This window comes from Chiloscyllium plagiosum, unplaced genomic scaffold, assembly GCF_037043375.1.
Source record: "Chiloscyllium plagiosum isolate Xiang-an unplaced genomic scaffold, Cpla_swu_hap1 HiC_scaffold_21, whole genome shotgun sequence".
NCBI classification, from domain to species: domain Eukaryota; kingdom Metazoa; phylum Chordata; class Chondrichthyes; order Orectolobiformes; family Hemiscylliidae; genus Chiloscyllium; species Chiloscyllium plagiosum.
The window spans coordinates 52,314,174-52,332,798 of NW_028270159.1; the positions used below are offsets into that span (position 1 = coordinate 52,314,174).

At 42.0% G+C, this 18,625-nt stretch overlaps 2 protein-coding genes across 4 annotated transcripts in view; one reads left to right on the top strand and one right to left on the bottom strand.

The window, feature by feature from the left end:
- Nucleotides 1-18,625, bottom strand: part of anapc2 (anaphase promoting complex subunit 2) — a 184,346-nt gene that overhangs the window by 62,717 nt on the left and 103,004 nt on the right. The window contains exon 4 of one of the 2 annotated variants that reach the window (XM_043719833.2): nt 14,383-17,773. The exons of the other annotated variant lie outside the window; for it this stretch is intronic. Coding sequence (XP_043575768.2) covers nt 17,711-17,773 — 63 coding nt within the window. The 3' untranslated portion in view covers nt 14,383-17,710. Of the gene's footprint in view, nt 1-14,382; nt 17,774-18,625 lie in introns of those variants that run through there. 2 annotated transcript variants of the gene reach the window in all.
- Nucleotides 124-10,516, top strand: ssna1 (Sjogren syndrome nuclear autoantigen 1). 2 transcript variants are annotated; one of them, XM_043719837.2, is made up of 4 exons: nt 150-258; nt 1,656-1,890; nt 3,802-4,001; nt 8,384-10,516. In XM_043719837.2, exons 2-4 carry the CDS (start codon nt 1,860-1,862, stop codon nt 8,477-8,479), a joined length of 327 nt encoding a protein of 108 aa, XP_043575772.1. In that variant the 5' UTR covers nt 150-258; nt 1,656-1,859; the 3' UTR covers nt 8,480-10,516. The 2 variants fall into 2 exon arrangements, with proteins under 2 accessions (XP_043575771.1, XP_043575772.1); XM_043719836.2 differs by lacking the exon at nt 1,656-1,890 and having other exon boundaries at nt 124-258.

Sequence of the window (18,625 nt, forward strand, 5' to 3'; positions counted from 1 at the left end):
TCTTTAAATTGTGACGATTATTGTCAATCTTAGTTACATTCTGGAACTAAACAGATGACGATATCACTGGAAGGAAAAACCATAGATGAACTGTTGCCATGACAGCAAGCTGTCGCAGCGGAATGTCGTCACAGGGTCAACGTTCGGTCGCAGGTTGATGACGCAGGCAGGGCTCGAGCGGTTCCTCTAGTTACCGGGAAGGCGCCATGTCCCAGCAAGGGGCCGCGCTGCAGAGTTACAACAACGAGCTGGTGAAATGTGAGCGTCGGGAGGAGGGAGAGGACGGTCGGGAGTGATGGCATGGGGAATCTCGGGGTCGGGGAGGAGGGGGGTAACAGTGGGGGGGAGGTACGGGAGGAGGGGGGTCGGGGAGTAACGGGAATTGGGTCGGGGGGGTATAACGGGAGTGCATCAGGGGGGGTTGGGGGGTTAACGGGAGGAGGTCTGTGGGGGGTAACGGGAGAGGATCGTGTTGGTAACATGAGCGGGTCGGGGGTTTAACGGGAGTGGGTCGGGGGGGGTAACGGGAGTGAATCAGGGTGTCGAGCGGGGTAATGTGTGTGGATCGGGGTGTCGGGAGGGGGTCGGGGTGTTGGTGGGGTAACGGGAGCGGGTCGGGGTGTCGGGGGGTAAAGGGAGTGGGTCGGGGGGGTAACGGGAGCAAGTCGTGGCGTTGGGGGGGGGTTAATGGGAATGTGTCGGGGTGTCGGTTTGGGGGGAAACGAGGTTTCGTTTACGGGGAGGTACGGGAGGCGGTTGGGGTGTTGGTGCCGGGGTGAAGGGTGTGGCGATTGGGGGCAGGGGGAGAATAGTATCAGGCTTGTGGAGAGGAAGAGGAGGAGGTGGTGAGATTTCGGGGAGTTGGAGGGGAGGGGCAGGAGTAATCCCAGAGGGAGTTAGGAATATGGGCGAAGGGGAATGGAGGTCAGGCAGTTGTGGAATGTTGGGTAAGGGGGGGGGGGAGCTTTTTGCAGAGAGTGGGTAGGTAGGTATGGGGAATGGAATGGGATGGGGTGGGACATTACACCAGTGATAGGGTGAGTGTAGAGTGGGGAAGATGGGGGGTGGATGGGTAAAGAGTATGTGGTGGTCCTGGAGGAGGCAAGGTGGGGGGGATGAGCTGTGAATAGGGGAATCTGAAGTGGGATGAGAAATGATGGAAGGAAGCAGAGCATGCGGGGTTGTGTTGTCAAGGACTGAAGAGTTGGATGTGTTGGGGTTTTGGAATTAGAGTGCAGGTCTGTGAGATGGGCAGGGGGGCTGGCTACTCTGATAGGTCACCTAATTGTATCAACTTCTCGGCTTTTTGATTTTAAATGTTAAACTAATTTTAATTTAATTTAAATTTGTGCTTTGACAACACTGTTTGTATTAATCTGTCAGCTCTGACTGTCAGTTTTCTGGATTCCAGTTTCATATTTGCATGCTGATCCTTGGCAACCTTACCTAAAAACTCAGTCAATTTCCACGTGCTTAGGGATGACACACAGCCCAACCCAGGCACTACTTGTCATCCCTGCTTGCTTCCTAATTTGATATGCCAATTGCCAATCATCTAGTACTTGATAAACCAACGTTACTCCTAATGAAATATTGAGAACATCAAAACTATTGTTCACACTCCTTGCTGACTCCATCTTTTTCCCTGACTACAGTGTGAGGCTGAGCCAGTCAGTTTACAACTTTTACAACCTCAACATCCCAAAATAAGTCGCAGTGCCAGTGTGAAGCCAGGGTTGTAGGCCGCATGTCCCAATGACTAATGGATTGTATCAAGCAACACATCCTGTTGACCATTCGGAGCAGTGCACTCATGCTGAAAGAAGTCAGAAAGTTCTTCTTGTTGACCAACCTGAGAGATGGAAGATGAGGTTCGATTCGTCACCTTGGGTAGCTTGGCTTTGTTGCTTGTGTCTCCATTCAAGTTCACCAGCTCATTTCCCATTTAACTGGTTGGGCATTCATTTTGTTCTGGGTTTTGCAAGAGTTTCATCCCGAGAAAGAAATAGAGCTGCAACTAAAATGCAGAAGTGTAACACATAGCATTTTACAGCACAGAAACAGATGGTCTAACTCGTCCATAGTGACCCAGGTGTCCGAAATTAACCTAGTCCCATTTGCTAGCATTTAGCCCATATCCCTCTTAAACCCTTTCTATTCATGTATCCATCCTGATGCCTTTTAAAAGTTGTAATTGTACTAGCCTCCACCATTTCCTCTGGCAGCTCGATCGATACACACACCACCTTCTGATTGAAAAAGTTGCCCTTTAGGTCCCAGTATTATCTTTCTCCTCTCACCTTAAACCTATGCTCTGTAGTTTTGGACTCCTCTATCCTGGGAAAAGACCTTGGCTATTCACTCTATCCATGCCCTCTATCATTATATGAACACCAAAAAGGTCACCCCTCAACCTCCGATGCTCCAGGGAAAACAGCCCCAGCATATTCAGCCTCTTCGTTTAGCTCAAATCGAGCAACCCTGGCAACATCCTTGTAAATCTTTTCTGCACCCTTTAACACCTTTTCAAAGCAGGGAGACCCGAGTTGACCAGTATTCCAAAAGCAGTCTAACCAATGTTCTGTACTGCTGTAACTTGACATCCCCACCTCCTTTTACTCAATGCACTGGCCAATGAAGTCAAGCATGCCAAACCCCTTCTTCACTACGCCCTGACTACCTGTGACTCCACCTTCAAGGAACTATGAACTCTCATAGGACTATCACAAGTTCTCTTTATTCAGCAACACTCCACAGGACCTTATCATTAACTGGATAAGTCCTGCCCTGATTCTCCTTACCAAAATGCAACACCTCACAATTATCTAAATTCAACTCCATCTGCTACTCCTCAACCCATCTGAGATAACCTTCTTCACTGTTTGCTACACTGCCAGTTTTGGTCTAATCTGCAAACTTACTAATCATTCCTCCTATATTTTTATGTGCAAATCATTTATGTAAGTGACAAAAAAGCAGTGATGCCAGCACCGATTCTTGCGACACACTGATGGTTACAGGTGTCCAGTCTGAAAAACAAACCTCCACCATCATCCTGTCTCCTCCCTTCAAGCTAGTTTTGTATCCAAATGGCTTGCTCTCCTTGAATTCCATGTAATCTTGCTAACCAGTCTACCATGTGGGACCTTGTAGAATGCCCCACTGAAATCCATATAAGGCAATATCCACCACTCTGCCTTCATCAATCTTTGCCACTTCAAATAACTCAATCAAGTTACTGAGAAACGATTTCCTACACATAGAGCCATGTTGACTATCCCTAATCAGTCCTTGCCTTTCCAAAAACATGTACAGTAGGTCCTGTCCCTCAGAATCCCCTTTAACAATTTACCGATTACTGATGTCAGGCTCACTGTTCTATAGTCCCTGACTTTTCCTTACCACTTTTCCTAAATAATCATAGAATTACTACGGTGTGGAAACAGGCCATTTGGCCCAACATGTCCACACCAACCCTCCAAAGAGTAGCCCACCCAGACCCATTTCACTTCCCTATTACTTTTACATTTCCCCAATGACACAACATTAGCCTCTCTCCAGTTTTGTGGGATCTCGTCAGTGGCTATCAATGATACAAGCGTGTCAGCAAGAGGCCTAGTAATCACTTCCCACAAAGTTCTGGGACAGTTTGCAAAAGGAGCCCATTTAGCCCTTTTGAGCTTGTTCTGCTGTTTAATTAGATTGTGACTGAACTGCCTGTGAATACTATACTGTGTCCCTTAATACATAAAAGACTGTGTGTTTTATATGTTCTGCTGTGACTGCTTATTGTTATTCCAGGTATCGAGGATTTGTGTACAAAGCGAGAAGAGCTGAACCAACAAATCCTACAAGAAGAGGAAGAGAAGAACAAGTTGCAGAATGATATTCGCATTTTGACAGAGAAACTTGCTAAGGTCAATGAGAGTCTAGCACGCAAAATGGCAACCCGAAATGAATTTGATAGAACTATTGCAGAGACTGAAGCTGCTTATATGAAGGTTTGTAAAATGGTCACACAAGAAGATGCATCCATTAGATTGAAATTCCCCCAAGATTCATGTAAATACTGCCTGATGGCTAGCTGATATGGGATTGAACCATTCAAAAGATGAGAAATTTCTACGACTTGGACTTGCAAAAACTGAGGAACAAAGTGGGCTATTCAACCCACCAAGTCTGTTCCATCATTCAATTCAATCCGGAACTCCACTTTGCCTTTCCCATAACCCTTGATTCCCTGACTGAAGGACATTCAAGACGGAGTTGAATAGATTTTTAATGACCAAGCCCTCTATGATAAAGAATTCCACAGATTCCCTGAAAGAAGAAATTCCTATGTCTTAAATAGAGTCATAGAGCTGTGTAGCATGGAAACAGACCCTTTGGTCCAACTCATCCATGCCGACCAGCTATCTGAAATTTATCTAGTCGCATTTGGCCCATATCCCTCTAAACCCTAAATGACCAATGGCTAACTCTGTTAAGATTATGCTCTCTAGTCTGAGACTTTATCACAGGGGAAACAATCTCTCAGCATCAATGCAGTCAATCTCCTAAGAATCTTACATTTGAATAAATTAGCCCTTCATACTTGTAAACTCCATGAGTACAAGTCCACTCTACGTAATCTCTCCTCATAAGATTCCTCCATACCCAGAAACAAGCTAGTAAATCTTCTTTGGGCTGCCTGTATCCTCTATTCATGCAAATGTACTGCCTCCAACACCACAGACTCCTATTATATTAAGTAGTATTATGTATGGTAATTCATTGAATGTCTTTTGGAAATCCAAATACATCTACTGGTTCCTCTTTATCTAAACAGCTTCTTACCACCACAAAAAATTCTAATAAATTTGTCAGGCATGTTTTCCTATTTATGAAACCATGCTTACTCTGCTTGATTAATTTGTATTTCTAAATGCTAAAATCATAGACTCTTGATATTTTCCCAACGATAGTGAAGATTTCGACCCCTCCAGAGGGGCTCCCTTGGTTTGAGATCAGTCAAAAGAATCATTAGGAGTACAATCTGTTTAAAGCAAGGTTACCAGTTAAATAAATTAAGGCAACCTGGCGCAGATTTGTCCAGCAACACAGAGGTTAAAAGTTTCTGTGTTCCATGGAAAAATGGTGCAATTACATTCGAAAATTGCACATTATTTATGTTTTTTTAAGAGACAGCACAGCCTTAAATTACAAGAAAAGTCCAATCAACTGTAATATGGTGACATGATTGACAACAGGCTAATCAGAGGATATTCCCTGGGAAAGGGGTCTTAACTATGTAAATCGTCTTGTCATGGTTAGTTCGAATACCAAATCACTGTCTTATGATTCATATTATGATAACTCCATTGTTTTCTCTTATCTCTAAATACAACCAACTTAGCAAAGCAACAGTTCAAGTTCCGTGTCAAAGAAAATCTAAAGCCATTTTGTTATGTTAAATTGAAAAGCCACTTTATCATTAATAAAAATCTACATCTACTTGTTGCTTCTGACAACAGCCTAAATTCAAATTTTAGATCCTCAATAGATATTAAGCTAGAGGTACCTTTTTTTTTTGTTTCATTCAAATTTTGAAAAAAGGGTGTTACATTGGGAGTTTTCTAATCCTCCAGATCTTTTCCAGAATCTAAGAATTCCTAAAGGATTATTACTAGGGCATCCACAATCTCTGAAGCTATTTCCTTTAAAATCCTGGGGTGTAACCTGTCAGATCCTGGGGACTTGTAGGTCTTTTGACCTATTAATTAGTACTTTCTCTCCGATAGTTATTGCTTATTCCCTCTTAGCCCAAGTATTTTTTAGTCATTTTGGAATGTTATTAGCATCCTCTACCACAAACACGGATGCAAATTATTTATTCAATTCCCTGCCTTCTTCCCTATTTACTTTGTTCTTCAGTTTTATATATTATTTCTGACTTTGGAATTGTAGAATTCCATTCATTTACATTACGTTCTTACTCGCACCTGGCCTGGTGAATCCGTGACTCCTCATTCTTTAGTCCTCTGCAGATGTTAATTTGGCTTGGAATCACTTTGAGTTTGGGAGATGTCGAGGCCATGCTGCTCCCGGGTGCTCTGAGCAAGGGTCACTAGACCTGAAACCTTAACTCTGCTTTCTCTCCGCAGATGCTGCCAGACTTGAATTTTTGCAGTACTTTGATTTTGTTTCTGCTGCTATAGTCAGGCCTGCTTATGATAATACGTCTTCCTGGTATCACCTCTGCTATGAGAACCAATGGCACAGTGCAGATTGGAACCAATCCAAAGCCGAGTTCACAATGGGAGAACTCTGACCAGACCTACCCACAGCCCGCTGCTCAGCTTCAGGCTCCAACTCCAGAACGGAAAGAGATTCCAGTTGGCTGTGGTCTCAATTACATTCCGTCCAGAGCAACCTTTTACAGCTTGGCAGACTTGGGACCCCAGTGCTTCTCAAGCACCGAGTGATACGAGTGGCAAATCTCCCAAGCCGGCTGGAGGCCCAATAGTCAGGATCCAAATGTCACCCACTGAGGAAGAGCAATACAATGTGCAGAAGCAGTGTTAAGGAGCTGAATCTGGATAGAGTGCAGTGAGTTTGGGGGGCAGATTTGAGGAGTGTAGGCATGTCTGAGTGAGGAGATGGGGATTTAGGAAGGGAGGCTGCTGAGTGGGGATGATGAGGTGAGAATTAGAGGCTTTAAAAGCACATTTTCATATCAGTACAGGATGTTATACAAGTTAATACTAATTTTGAAACTCTCAAGTAGCGATGCACCTGATGGATTTGAAATTCATTTTTAGAATCAGAATGACAAGCTCATATAGAAATTCTGAATCAGCTGGAAGCCAAATAAAGAGAGAATTAAAATGGTAAGATCAAACAAGCCTGAACCAGGCAGGGCTCCAGATGAACCCACCCTCAGGGTCCCCTCCACGGGGGCACAGTGGTTAGCACTGCTGCCTCACAGCGCTAGAGACCCAGGTTCAATTCCCACCTCAGGCGACTGACTGACTGTGTGGAGTTTGCACATTCTCCCCGTGTCTGCGTGGATTTCCTCTGGGTGCTCCGATTTCCTCCCACAGTCCAAAAATGTGTAGGTTAGGTGAATTGGCTATGCTAAATTGTCCATAGTGTTAGTGGCAGGGGTAAATGTAGGGGAATGGGTCTGGGTGGATTGCGCTTCAGCGGGTTGGTGTGGACATGTTGGGCCGAAGGGCCTGTTTCCACACTAAGTAAAAAAAAATGCAACCTCCACACAGACAGTTGCTTGGGGCTGGAATTGAACCCAAATTCCTGGTGCTGTGAGGCAGCAGTGCTAACTACTGAGCCACCATGCTGTAGGAGATTATAAAGGTAGAGATGGGCAAGACTACACTGATTTGAAAAAGTTTAAAAATGAGTTATTGCTTAACGAAGACAATTGATAGAATAAGTGAATAGTCAAAACTGTGGCAGACTGAGTTCAATGTAAGCAAGTGAGAGATTATCCATTTTGGACCAAGAAAGGATAGATTAGGGCATTTGCTGGATGGTATGAAGAGTGGATGTCAAAAGAGACTGGAGAGCTCTGGTATATAGATCTTTAAAATGTCAGAAACAGGTGCAGGAAATAATCAAGAACGCTAATGAAATACAGGCCTTTATATCTAGAGTACATGGATGCAGATGTTATGCTGCAGTTATCGAAAACCCTGGTTAGGCAGGATTTGCAGTACTGAGAGCAGATGAATGGAGTGAATATGGAGTTGGATCATCCATGATCCCATTGAATGTCAGAACAGATCAAGGGGGTTGAGTGATGTTTTTCATCTTATGCAGTCTGGTCATAGCTGCTGTTTTGTATGTTTACCAGTATCAGGTCTCAGCTCACCAAATGTTTGCTTGGTGCATCAGACAGAATGCAACATGTGAAATATTTAAAAAACACTGACTAGCAAAACCGAAGGATACAAGGCAGTCTAAGGCATGTCTGCTAATGTTGGCAATTGAAATCAGGAAAGTGCAAGAGGTCTGAATTGAAGTGCAGAAATCAAGGACCCTCTACAGTGTAGAAGCAGGGCATTCAGCCCATCAAATCCACACCAACCTCCCAACAGCATCCCACCCAGGCAAAGCCCCCACTACCCAATCCCTTTAACCCTGCATTTCCTATAGCTAATCCACCTAGCCTGCACATCCCTGGATACTATGGCCAATCCACTTAACCTGCACATCTTCAGGCTGTGGGAGGAAACCCACACAGACACAGATTTAATTCAGCTAATTTATGAAGAAGGAGGGAGATGCCTATGCAACTTTTGATCTTGTAGAAACATACAATTTCTCCCTCTTCTAATGATAGCAGTTAAACGCACTAATGTGGTGTTTCCTTCTATCTATACAGATCCTCGAAAGTTCACAGACACTGCTCACTATTCTGAAGCGGGAAGCAGGGACTCTAAATCAAGTCCATGAGAGTGCTGACACCAAGGATTCTTGACTCTCTAAATCAATCAGCTTCAGAGGAGCAGTAATCACCAAGAGATGGAATCTGAGATTGTATCAGTGAGCAACACAGAAAATAACTAATGCTGGATCGTTTATAAACAATTTCAGATTCTAGCAGCATTGAATACTAAACTTGAATTTATTTATTTTGTAATAAAATTTCTAGATATGAAAAATTTGGGTTATCCTCATTATATTACTGGAGGGTAATTGGTAAAGCTGCCAGTAATGGATTAAAGTCTTCCTGGCTTGAATTATATAAGGGAGGGTGACCCCCACGCCCCAGTAGTTGTAACGTCATTTTTCTGTATTTTAGATTGTGGATTGGAATGGGAAAGAAACTTTTAAAAGCAACCAACCTGACTGATTGTAAATGCTGCTTACACTGCTGCTGCTTCAAGTGGTAGTCAAACTCTCGTTTACAGATGAGCCAAGGTGTGCACTTAAATGGAGTTTTCAACGACAAGTCATTGGTTAGATTTTGGACTAATGACCAGTCATTGATGTCAAAGGCCTTTTTACCTGCCAAGAACTGTAACTGGCCCCCAGATAGCTGAACAGCTTGGGTTCTGAATATTTTGTCAAAAACCGTTTGTCATTTGGAGGAAAGATTGAGTTTGTGCTTTGCAGTAAAAAAAATCATCTGAAGCCTCAAAATTATTTCCCTTGTATGTGACTAAACTGTGACTTCAAGGTTTCTGATTGGTTCACACTTTTAATCAAATCAGCCTGTGTGCCCTACAAACAGGAAAAGATCTAGAAATGGGGAATCAAGGAGCAGAAAATTCTGACAAGCTGAAAAGACCATCTCTTTGATTTTGTTTTCTCTCTGTACATGTACAGAAGGCAGAGGTATAAGGGAATTAGAATTTTAAATAGATAATGTTAATTACTACATTTTTATGTACCATCAAGTGTAGAGAATTGATTTGTTGCTTTGTTGACCCAGATCTAAGACAGGTATTACAGAATCTTCTGTTCTTAGCAAAATCATTTAATTTTAATGATTCTGGGAATAACATGGCTTGATTTACAGTATTCTAATGGCTCAGTCCAGCTTGACACTGGATTAGTGTAATGAGAGGAGAAAGATTGGCATCTGGTCTGTTCACTGTTGATGTTACTGGAAAGACTTAATGCAGTTCTAAGATTATTGAATACTCAAGAGATACCATCTAAATAGTTTTCAGTCAGACAACATCATAGAAATTCACAACACAAGGTTTTTTAACCTAGCCTATCAGTGGCAGCTGAGAAAGTTACACAACCAAATTTCACTTTCCAGCTCTTGGATTGTGGACTGTAAATAGTAGGTTATGACACTGCACATCAAAATACCTTTTTAAACCAAATGAGCTTTGTTTCTACTGCCCATCAGCCTGCATTCCATACGGTCCTTAGGTCCTTGTAATCTACTCAAAATAAACAAATCTGTGCATCCATGTAATTAAATATTTACACTAAGATTTACAGTACTTGATGGGGTAAATTGCAAACATTTCTTTCTGATACAGGGAAGTTCAGAACAAACAGGGGTACAATTATAATAATGGTAAATATGGCCTAACTACCAGAGACCATCAGGATCAAATGCTGACCTGACCACAATGACAATGCCAAGTAACCCATGTATTATATTAAACTAGATGAAATAGTAATTTCAGACCACCAAAAGACAGTAAAACTAAATATCAAGAAATAGACATCTCATTTAATTCACTCACAAGAGGAGTTCAACCTCTGAGAAGAAAAATTGCCTGCAAATGTTCAATTTGGAAAAGATATTGTCAGGACTGCGTATGAATAGTAAAGGTCTTTTCCCTCGGGTAGGGGAGTCCAGAACGAGAGGACACTTTTAAGGTGAGAGGAGAAAAATTTAAAGGGCACCGGAGTGACAACCTTTTCACACAGATGGTTTGTCTGTGGAATGAACTGTCGGAGAACGTGGTAGATGCAGATTCAGTTACAATATTAAAAGACATCGGAATATCATGAATAGTTGAAAGTGTGTTGCTGGAAAAGTGCAGCAGGTCAGGCAGCATCCAAGCAGCAGGCGAATCAACGTTTCGGGCATGAGCCCTTCTTCAGGAATGAGGAAAGTGTGTCCAGCAGGCTAAGATAAAAGGTAGGGAGGAGGGACTTGGGGGAGGGGCATTAGAAATGCAATAGGTGGAAGGAGGTCAAGGTGAGGGTGATAGTCCAGAGTGGGAGTGGGGCCAGCCTATCACCCTCACCTTGACCTCCTTCCACCTATCGCATTTCCAATGCCCCTCCCCCCTACCTTTTATCTTAGCCTGCTGGACCCACTTTCCTCATTCATGAAGAAGGGCTCATGCCCGAAACGTCGATTCTCCTGCTCCTTGGATGCTGCCTGATCTGCTGCACTTTTCCAGCAACACATTTTCAGCTCTGATCACCAGCATCTGCAGTCCTCACTTTCTCCAGGTACATGAATAGGAAAGGTTTAGGAAGTTTTTTTTATATAGAATCTCTACAGTGTGGAAACGGGCCATTTAGCCCAACAAGTCTGCATTGACCCTCTGAAGAGTAACTCACGTTGACCATTTCCCTATCCTATTACTCTATATTTCCCCCCTGACTAATGCAGCTAACTTACACATCCCTGAACGCTATGGGCAATTTAGCATAATCAATTCGCCTAAACTGCACAGCTTTGGACTGTGGGAGGAAACCGGATCACTTCGAGGAACCCATGCAGACAGTTCACACAGACAGTTGCCCGAGGGTGGTATCGAATCTGGGTTCCTAGCACTGAGGCAGCAGTGTTAACCACTGAGCCACAGAAAATGGGCCAAACACAAGCAAATGGGACTAGTTCAGTTTGAGAAACTTGATCAGCATGGACAGAAGGGTCTGTTTCCCTGTTGTATAACTAACTCTCGGGCTAAGAACTCTTGACTAAATTTTCTTTAATCGGTCGGTGTATTTTTTGTTAGATGATATTCTTTTACTCAAGAAAAGTATAGTAATTGCTCTTTCATTTTCTAGTAAATTACATTTAAATAAAAATATTCGTTGTGCTGGTTTGTAACAAGATGCACAGGCTCATAAGACAATAGGCACAAGAGCAGAAATTAAGCCATTCAATCATGGCTGATAAGTTTCTCACCCCATTCTTCTACCTTCTCCTTGGAACCTTTGATCCTCTTAACGATCAAGAACCTACCTATCTCTATCTTAAATGTACTCAATGACCTGGCCTCCAGAGTCTTCTGTGGCAATGAATTCCATAGATTCAATATTCTCTGGCTGAAGGAGTTTCTCCTTATCTTCATTCTAAAGAGTCTTCCCTTTACTCAGAGTCTCTTTGCACTTCAGATTTCTGAAGTTTCCCCCCATTTAGAGAATAGTCTCTGCCTCTATTCTTCTTACCGAAGTGCATGACCTCGCACTTTCTCACGTTGTACTCCACCTGCCACTTCTTTGCCCACTCTCCATACCTGTCTAAATCCCTTGCCTCCTCCATTGATCTTTGCATCATCTGCCTTCAGTTCCTTCATCTAGATCATTAATGTATAGAGTGAAAAGTTGTGGTCCCAACTCTGACCCTTTCAGAACACCGATGGTCACTGGCTGCCATCCTGAGAAGGACCCTTTTATCCCCACTCACTGCTTTCTGCAGACAGCCAATCTTCTATCCATGTTAGTACCTTGCCTTTAACGGGCTCTTATCTTACTCAGCAACTTCCTGTGCAACACCTTGTCAAAGGCCTTCTGGAAGTACCAGTAGATAACATCCACTGGCTCTCCTTTATCTAACCTGCTCATTACATCCTTGAATAATTCTAACAGATTTGTCAGAAATGACTTCCTCTTGATGAAACCATGCTGACTTTGCCCTATTTTACCATGCACTTCCAAGTATTCAGAAATCTCATCCTTCACAATGGCGTCCAAGATTCTACTTCCTGACCACATTATATCTTTTGCTTTTATACTGTTCCCTGACTTCCTCCAGTCATTGTTGCCTTGTCCTCTCTTTAGTTTGCTTCTTTTTCCCCCAGTGATGATTTTTTGCTGTCTCCTGAATTACTCCAGGAACTCCTGCCATTGCTGTTCCACAGTCTTTCCTGCTAAGCTCCTCCCTCAGTCAATTTTGGCCACCTTTCCCCTCATGCCTCTGTAGTTACCTTTATTCAACTGTAATAACATTACATCTGATTCCAGCTTCTCTCTTAGCAAATTGCAGAGTAAATTCTATCATATTATGGTCACTTGGCTCCGAAGGGTTCCTTTACCTGAAGCCCCCTTATCAAATCTGCCTCATTATTCATCTCTAAATCTAGAATTGCCTGTTCCCTTGTGGGAAAAACCACATGTTGCTCCAAGTCGTCATCTTGTAGACGTTCCACAAATTCCTTTTCTTGCGATCCACTGCCAAATTGATTTTCCCAGTCTATCTGCATATTGAAATCCCCCCAAGATCACTCTAAACTTGCCTTTCTTACACACTTTTTCTTATTCCTGGTGCACCTTGCATCCCACATCCTGACTACTGTTTGGAGGCCTGTGTACATAACTCTCATTAAAGTTGCCTTTTGTTATCTCAGAGGTTCCTCGATTGTCCACACACAAATTCTACATCATCTGACCCCACATAGTTTCTTGCTATCAATTTAATTCCGTTTCTTACGAATAAGGCAACCCCAGCCCCTCTGCCCACCAGCCTTTCGATGGGATGTATATTCTTGAATATTTAGCTCCCAGTCTTGATTCCCTTTTATCACATCATACCGGCCAACTGCAATCTGTTTCACAAGCTCATTTACCTTATTTTGTATACTGCGTGCACTCATACACTTTCAGTCCTGTATTTACCATCCCTGTTCTCATTGTCATCCCTTTTACTAGATTCCTAACCCTTTCCAAACACCTATTTTGGATGTAGGTTTGCTCACTGAACTGGAAGGTTCAAAATGAACAAGCAAAACTAATGTCATTTACAAAATACCTTGCAAGGCCTGTAACAAACACTATATTGGACAAACAGGCAGAAAACTAGCCACCAGGATACATGAACACCAACTAGCCACAAAAAGACATGACCCTCTCTCACTAGTATTCTTACATACAAGGAAGGACACCACTTCGACTGGGACAACACATTCATCCTAGGACAAGCCAAAGAGAGACACGTTCGAGAACTCCTAGAAGCGTGGCATTTCAACAAGAACTCTATCAACAAACACATCCGAGTTAGACCCCATCCACCACCCCCTGAGAAGAGGAACAGGAAGTGACTTCACAACAGGTAATGACATCACCAACCCAAAGAAACCCAAACATAAATAGAAAGCAGGAATTATCAGCAGTGCTTCGCCTGAGGCCCACTGAAGATGTTACCGAGTAGGGTGACGAAACGTCTGGAAGTGAACCTTCCAGCTCAGCAAGCAAACTTACATCTAAAACCTCAACCTGAGCTACAAATCTTCTGAAAATTCACACACCTATTGTGTGTTCTGGAGACTTTAATAGCCTCTCCCAATTCTCTTTATAGTTGAATCCCCTACCCCACATGCTAACGTGATGCTTTGTTTCCCTTCACCCTCACTTTCTAGTTCAAAGTCATGTTGACTACCCTATTTACCTTTTTCGCTAGAACGTTGCTCACAGCTCAGTTCAGGTGGAGACTGTCCCAACGGTACAAATTCTTCCTGTTCCAATTTGATGCCAGTGCTCCATGAAATGGAACCCATCTTTCCTGTACCACTCCTTGAGCCAGGTGTTTACTTCTCTTACTCTCACATCCCAATGCCAATTTGCACATGTCTCGGGTAATAATCCTGAGATTGTAAATCTTGAGGCTCAAAGAGAAGAACGTTCTGTTTCCATCCAGAGAACTTAACTACATTACAACCTCACACAAAAACACAGTTTGCCAGTGTATCTTTTTTTATTTTTTTTAAATCAACAGTTGATCATGTCTGAAAACATTATACAGTAATTACATCTACAACCAAAGATAAGAACTCTATCAAAATCTGCATTATGTATTATTCTATAGAACAAGTCTTCAGCTGAAACACTGCAGTATGTCCATCACTATACAAAGCTTTTTTTTTAAAAAAAACAATGTGCATTTCTAAGACATGCAACAAAGGTGAATGTTACAAAAATGGACAATACATTTGGCCATGTGACTGAACGCTGGCAAGTTTCAGGTTCTTTCCATTTAGTTCAACCTCTAAGTGCAAAATTCATTAGTGCATATGCAATTTATTAAATATTTCCTGTGCCTGGAATCCATTCCAACCATAATGCAATGCCTTGTACTGCCAGGAACGTTCAAAACAAGATTGGTGTGGACTCACTTAAAACTCATGGCTCCCACTTTGACTTACAATTAGTATTTGGTGTCACAGAATGGGTCACGTCAACAGGCATGGAAGACTTGATTCACAAGTGTTTTAGTTGTGAATAGAAGTTTGCATCACAGCAAGGGCTCCCTAGATACTGTTATGCTGTCGCTGGAAGTGAAGGATGTTACAAAGTGGAGCAAATAGTTTCTCCAGATACTAAAGTCCCGTCTATGCATTAACAAATGTACTTAGCAGTTGATAGCAAAGTGGAAGTTCAGGAAAAGTGCATTATTAATAAATAGAAAATGGAAATACACAGTAGTCTGATCAGCATTTCAAAGGAATCAGGCATCAATAGTTTGGATACAAACCTTTGATTGAAATTATTTCTGACCAAAGTACTATACCCAAAAGGTTAGCCTGTTTTTTCTTTCTCGGTGGTAACTAACCTGCTGCTAGTTATCAATTTATTCAATTGTACAATCACAAATCCTGCTGGTGAACAATAAGGGAAGGGGCATGCGAGAGGTAGCTGGCCCACAGCAGACAATATGTTTGCCCGGGATCAAGGTGATTACCACAAAAGGGAAGTGAAGGTGCATTCCAAATTTCAGCCCTTACTCGAAAGGAAGAATAATGCACATAGATTGCAACTTAGCAACTTAAGAGATTTTTTTGCCAATAACAAAGTATGTGGGTCACTTTGATAAAGTTAAGCACATTTACAATTACCAAACTGGGTCAATTGCAATTGTGGACCTACACAGGATTAGCCTCCGACTTTATTCATCCCATAGATGATTCGGCAACAATGGGTAAAATACAAGTGTTCTTTGTATTGTAAACACATGCTGACAGGAAATTGAGTTGAAATCTTTCCGATTTCCAGCAAACAGTAACAATCTTTAATCACCTTCATGGACAAAAGTTGAAGGGGGTTAACTTGCTATGTCTTGTCTCCAGGTTTCTATTCCAATATGAATGAAAGGGTTGAAAGGACAACATTCTAAAAATTAAAAGAAACATCAAATTGCAGCCAGACACAATCAAGGCAAATTGTATTGATAGTATTTTACTGGAGTGTATACAGAATTAAGTTAGTTGTCAGGACATTTATCCCAAGACATTCAATATTCCTTTTCTCTTTCCTGATTCAACCCAATATATTCTAAAATAGTAAGAAAAACACCTTTAGCAACTACAAATTCTACCTTGTCAGAATAAAAGATACATTGTCGAATTAATGAGGGTATTCTGTTGCTATCATTTTCTCTGGATCAAGAGTTGCAGAACATCTTCACTTTTACAAAATCTGAAAAGGATGAAACAGCAATCAACACACTGCCACAAACCTAACTCTACAGCTTTAAATCCACCTTTTTCCTTCTACCCCCAACAACTTCATTTGGAACTAATTTAAGATCCAAAGACAAAATGTAATGTACACCATTTAGCTAACATACATGGTGCCTTCGGTGTGATTGGAGTAAATAATGTTCTTTCCAACTTGTTCCAGTAAAGCCAGTGGGCACTACTGGATCAGAATTACTATGAGCAGCAACTGCTTCCCAGCTCCACCACAATCAAGATAAAACACTGAAGAGTAGTTCCAAGGTAGTGCTTGGATTGTTATACTCCACAACAAGGACTGCAACACTTTGTTCTGTGGGTATGGTGCATTGCATTGTCCAACTAGGTCACAGCAGAACTTAAATTAATTGCCTCTGCTAACAATGAAAACAATGTACATGTCTAAACCCAATTGGTGAATGCTCCAAACTATATTAAGTAAACTTATGAATGTTTTTGCAAAGGTGACCCAATATTCAATGTTGAAGCCAAGTAGCTGCACAAAGACAGAGGAAAGGCTTTGTGCTTAATCACTGGCAATTTGAAACGAGGTGAAAGTTTAATACCTGATAGGCTCAGCCTAAGGCACCAAGAGGCTTTCACACAAGTGTGATGGCTGCATAAACAATAAGCCTATTTCACTCACTCTCACTGTTCCCTATTTAGGAAGTGCTTTCCATAGTCCTAGCTGCCCAGTGAATACATGGCACAAAATACATTTCACAAAGAGGATCTGACAAATTCCTGTCTCTGAACTCTGGGAGGAGTTTAGCATTCTCAGTTCATACTCAAACAATCCTCCGCTCAGCTCGACCTCACCTGGAGGCTCGAAAGTCGGAGTGCCAGGACAATTACAATATTAAAGAAACAGAAATGAAAATGGTTAGAGTCCTGAGGACACCCGGTGACCAGGACCACCACCAGTAAAAACTGTGGCACAGTGGAAATGACAGAACTATTTAACAGTACAGTATCCAAAGTACATTATAATAAATGGGAATGTTGCTTGAACACAGTCAAACCCTGAAAACATGGCCCAGGGCCTGGCCCTCATACAGGCCCAATACTCTTAAGGACAAAGGTAGCCAAGATCAAAGCACAGTGTAATACAGCTCTCCTCTGAGGAATGATCATTATCTGCAGGGCTTCAGGATCCATGGCAGTGTTCAGGAATATTTTCGGAATGTAGGTCACAGCCCTTTGAGGGCAAGTGCAAATCGTAAACTTGGTGAGCAGGCAACCAGCCTCCAAATCTGAAAGCTGTCACATAAATGCTGCGTGGATCTCATGATTCTCAAGACTGGTCTCCTCAGAGGCAAGGGAGAAATCCAACAAACAGGACATGGAGAAATTAAAGGTCAACTTGTCCTCAGGAGAAACCTCAGTCCTTAGATATAGCCCAAAATGTCTCCAGTAAGGGGATGAGCTTTTCAATGAACTGCTAGCTGCATTTCAGATGGCACGTAGCTGGCTTTTGTTATTCCAGGATTCATGGTAAGCCAATCCCAAATGTTGGAGTGCATTGTCACAATTCCTTGATCACATCTCCTTTGTCAGAAATACAGCGCTGGCTCACTGCTATAATCGGAATGTGAACTGCCATCTGCTGGTGTGAGCTGAGGAGAAAGTGAAAAACATGAGTGAGTGTTTAAGCTTGATTAAGTATATGATAACACACTAACCACGATGATTATGTCTTGGACTTAGCCTGTTTTTGATTTACTTTGTTCCCACTAATACTTCTGATAATGCAATCATTTTTAAGGACTTTAATCTTTATATTGTTACAAATGTGGTAAAAAAACAGTATCGAATAATGACTTCTGCGATCTGATTTTAATACCTGGGACAATTCATGGACTAAAATGACATTCAAGAGGAAAAGAAATGCTGGCTTAGGATGACCATAATGATCAGTTGATCACAGGTTCAGGCAGTTCCTAAAGCCACAAAGTGTCGACATGACTGAAACTAGTCCCATTTATATTTAATGTTTAATTTGCACCTTTCTGGGATGATTGCTCATTGGAATGAAAGTCAGTTGCATATTATCCAGTTTGTTAAAAAAAACTGACACAGGATTACACAAAGATACCATATTTCAGGAAACCGCTTTTGAGCGGAGAAAGAAAATGGATTTACAACTGCAGAATTCGAGAGCTTGCATGCACACGTGCACACAGACACACTGCTTCAGCATCTCAAAAACAGCACTTAGTGATAAAGACAGTTCCATAAATATCTATTCATTTAAAAGTCAAAGATATACAAATTCTGCCACAAGACATCAATTAATAAACTGTGGACTCAGGTTAAAACCTAATTCAAGGATTTTCTCTCCACAGCCCCCACCAAATTGCCTATTCCTGATCTTTGTTTTCATACTAGACACTTTTCTTTTTAAACCTTGCATTTGCACATTTGTATGTGACTGATTTTACATTTGACTGTTTTCTTAGGTAAACTTC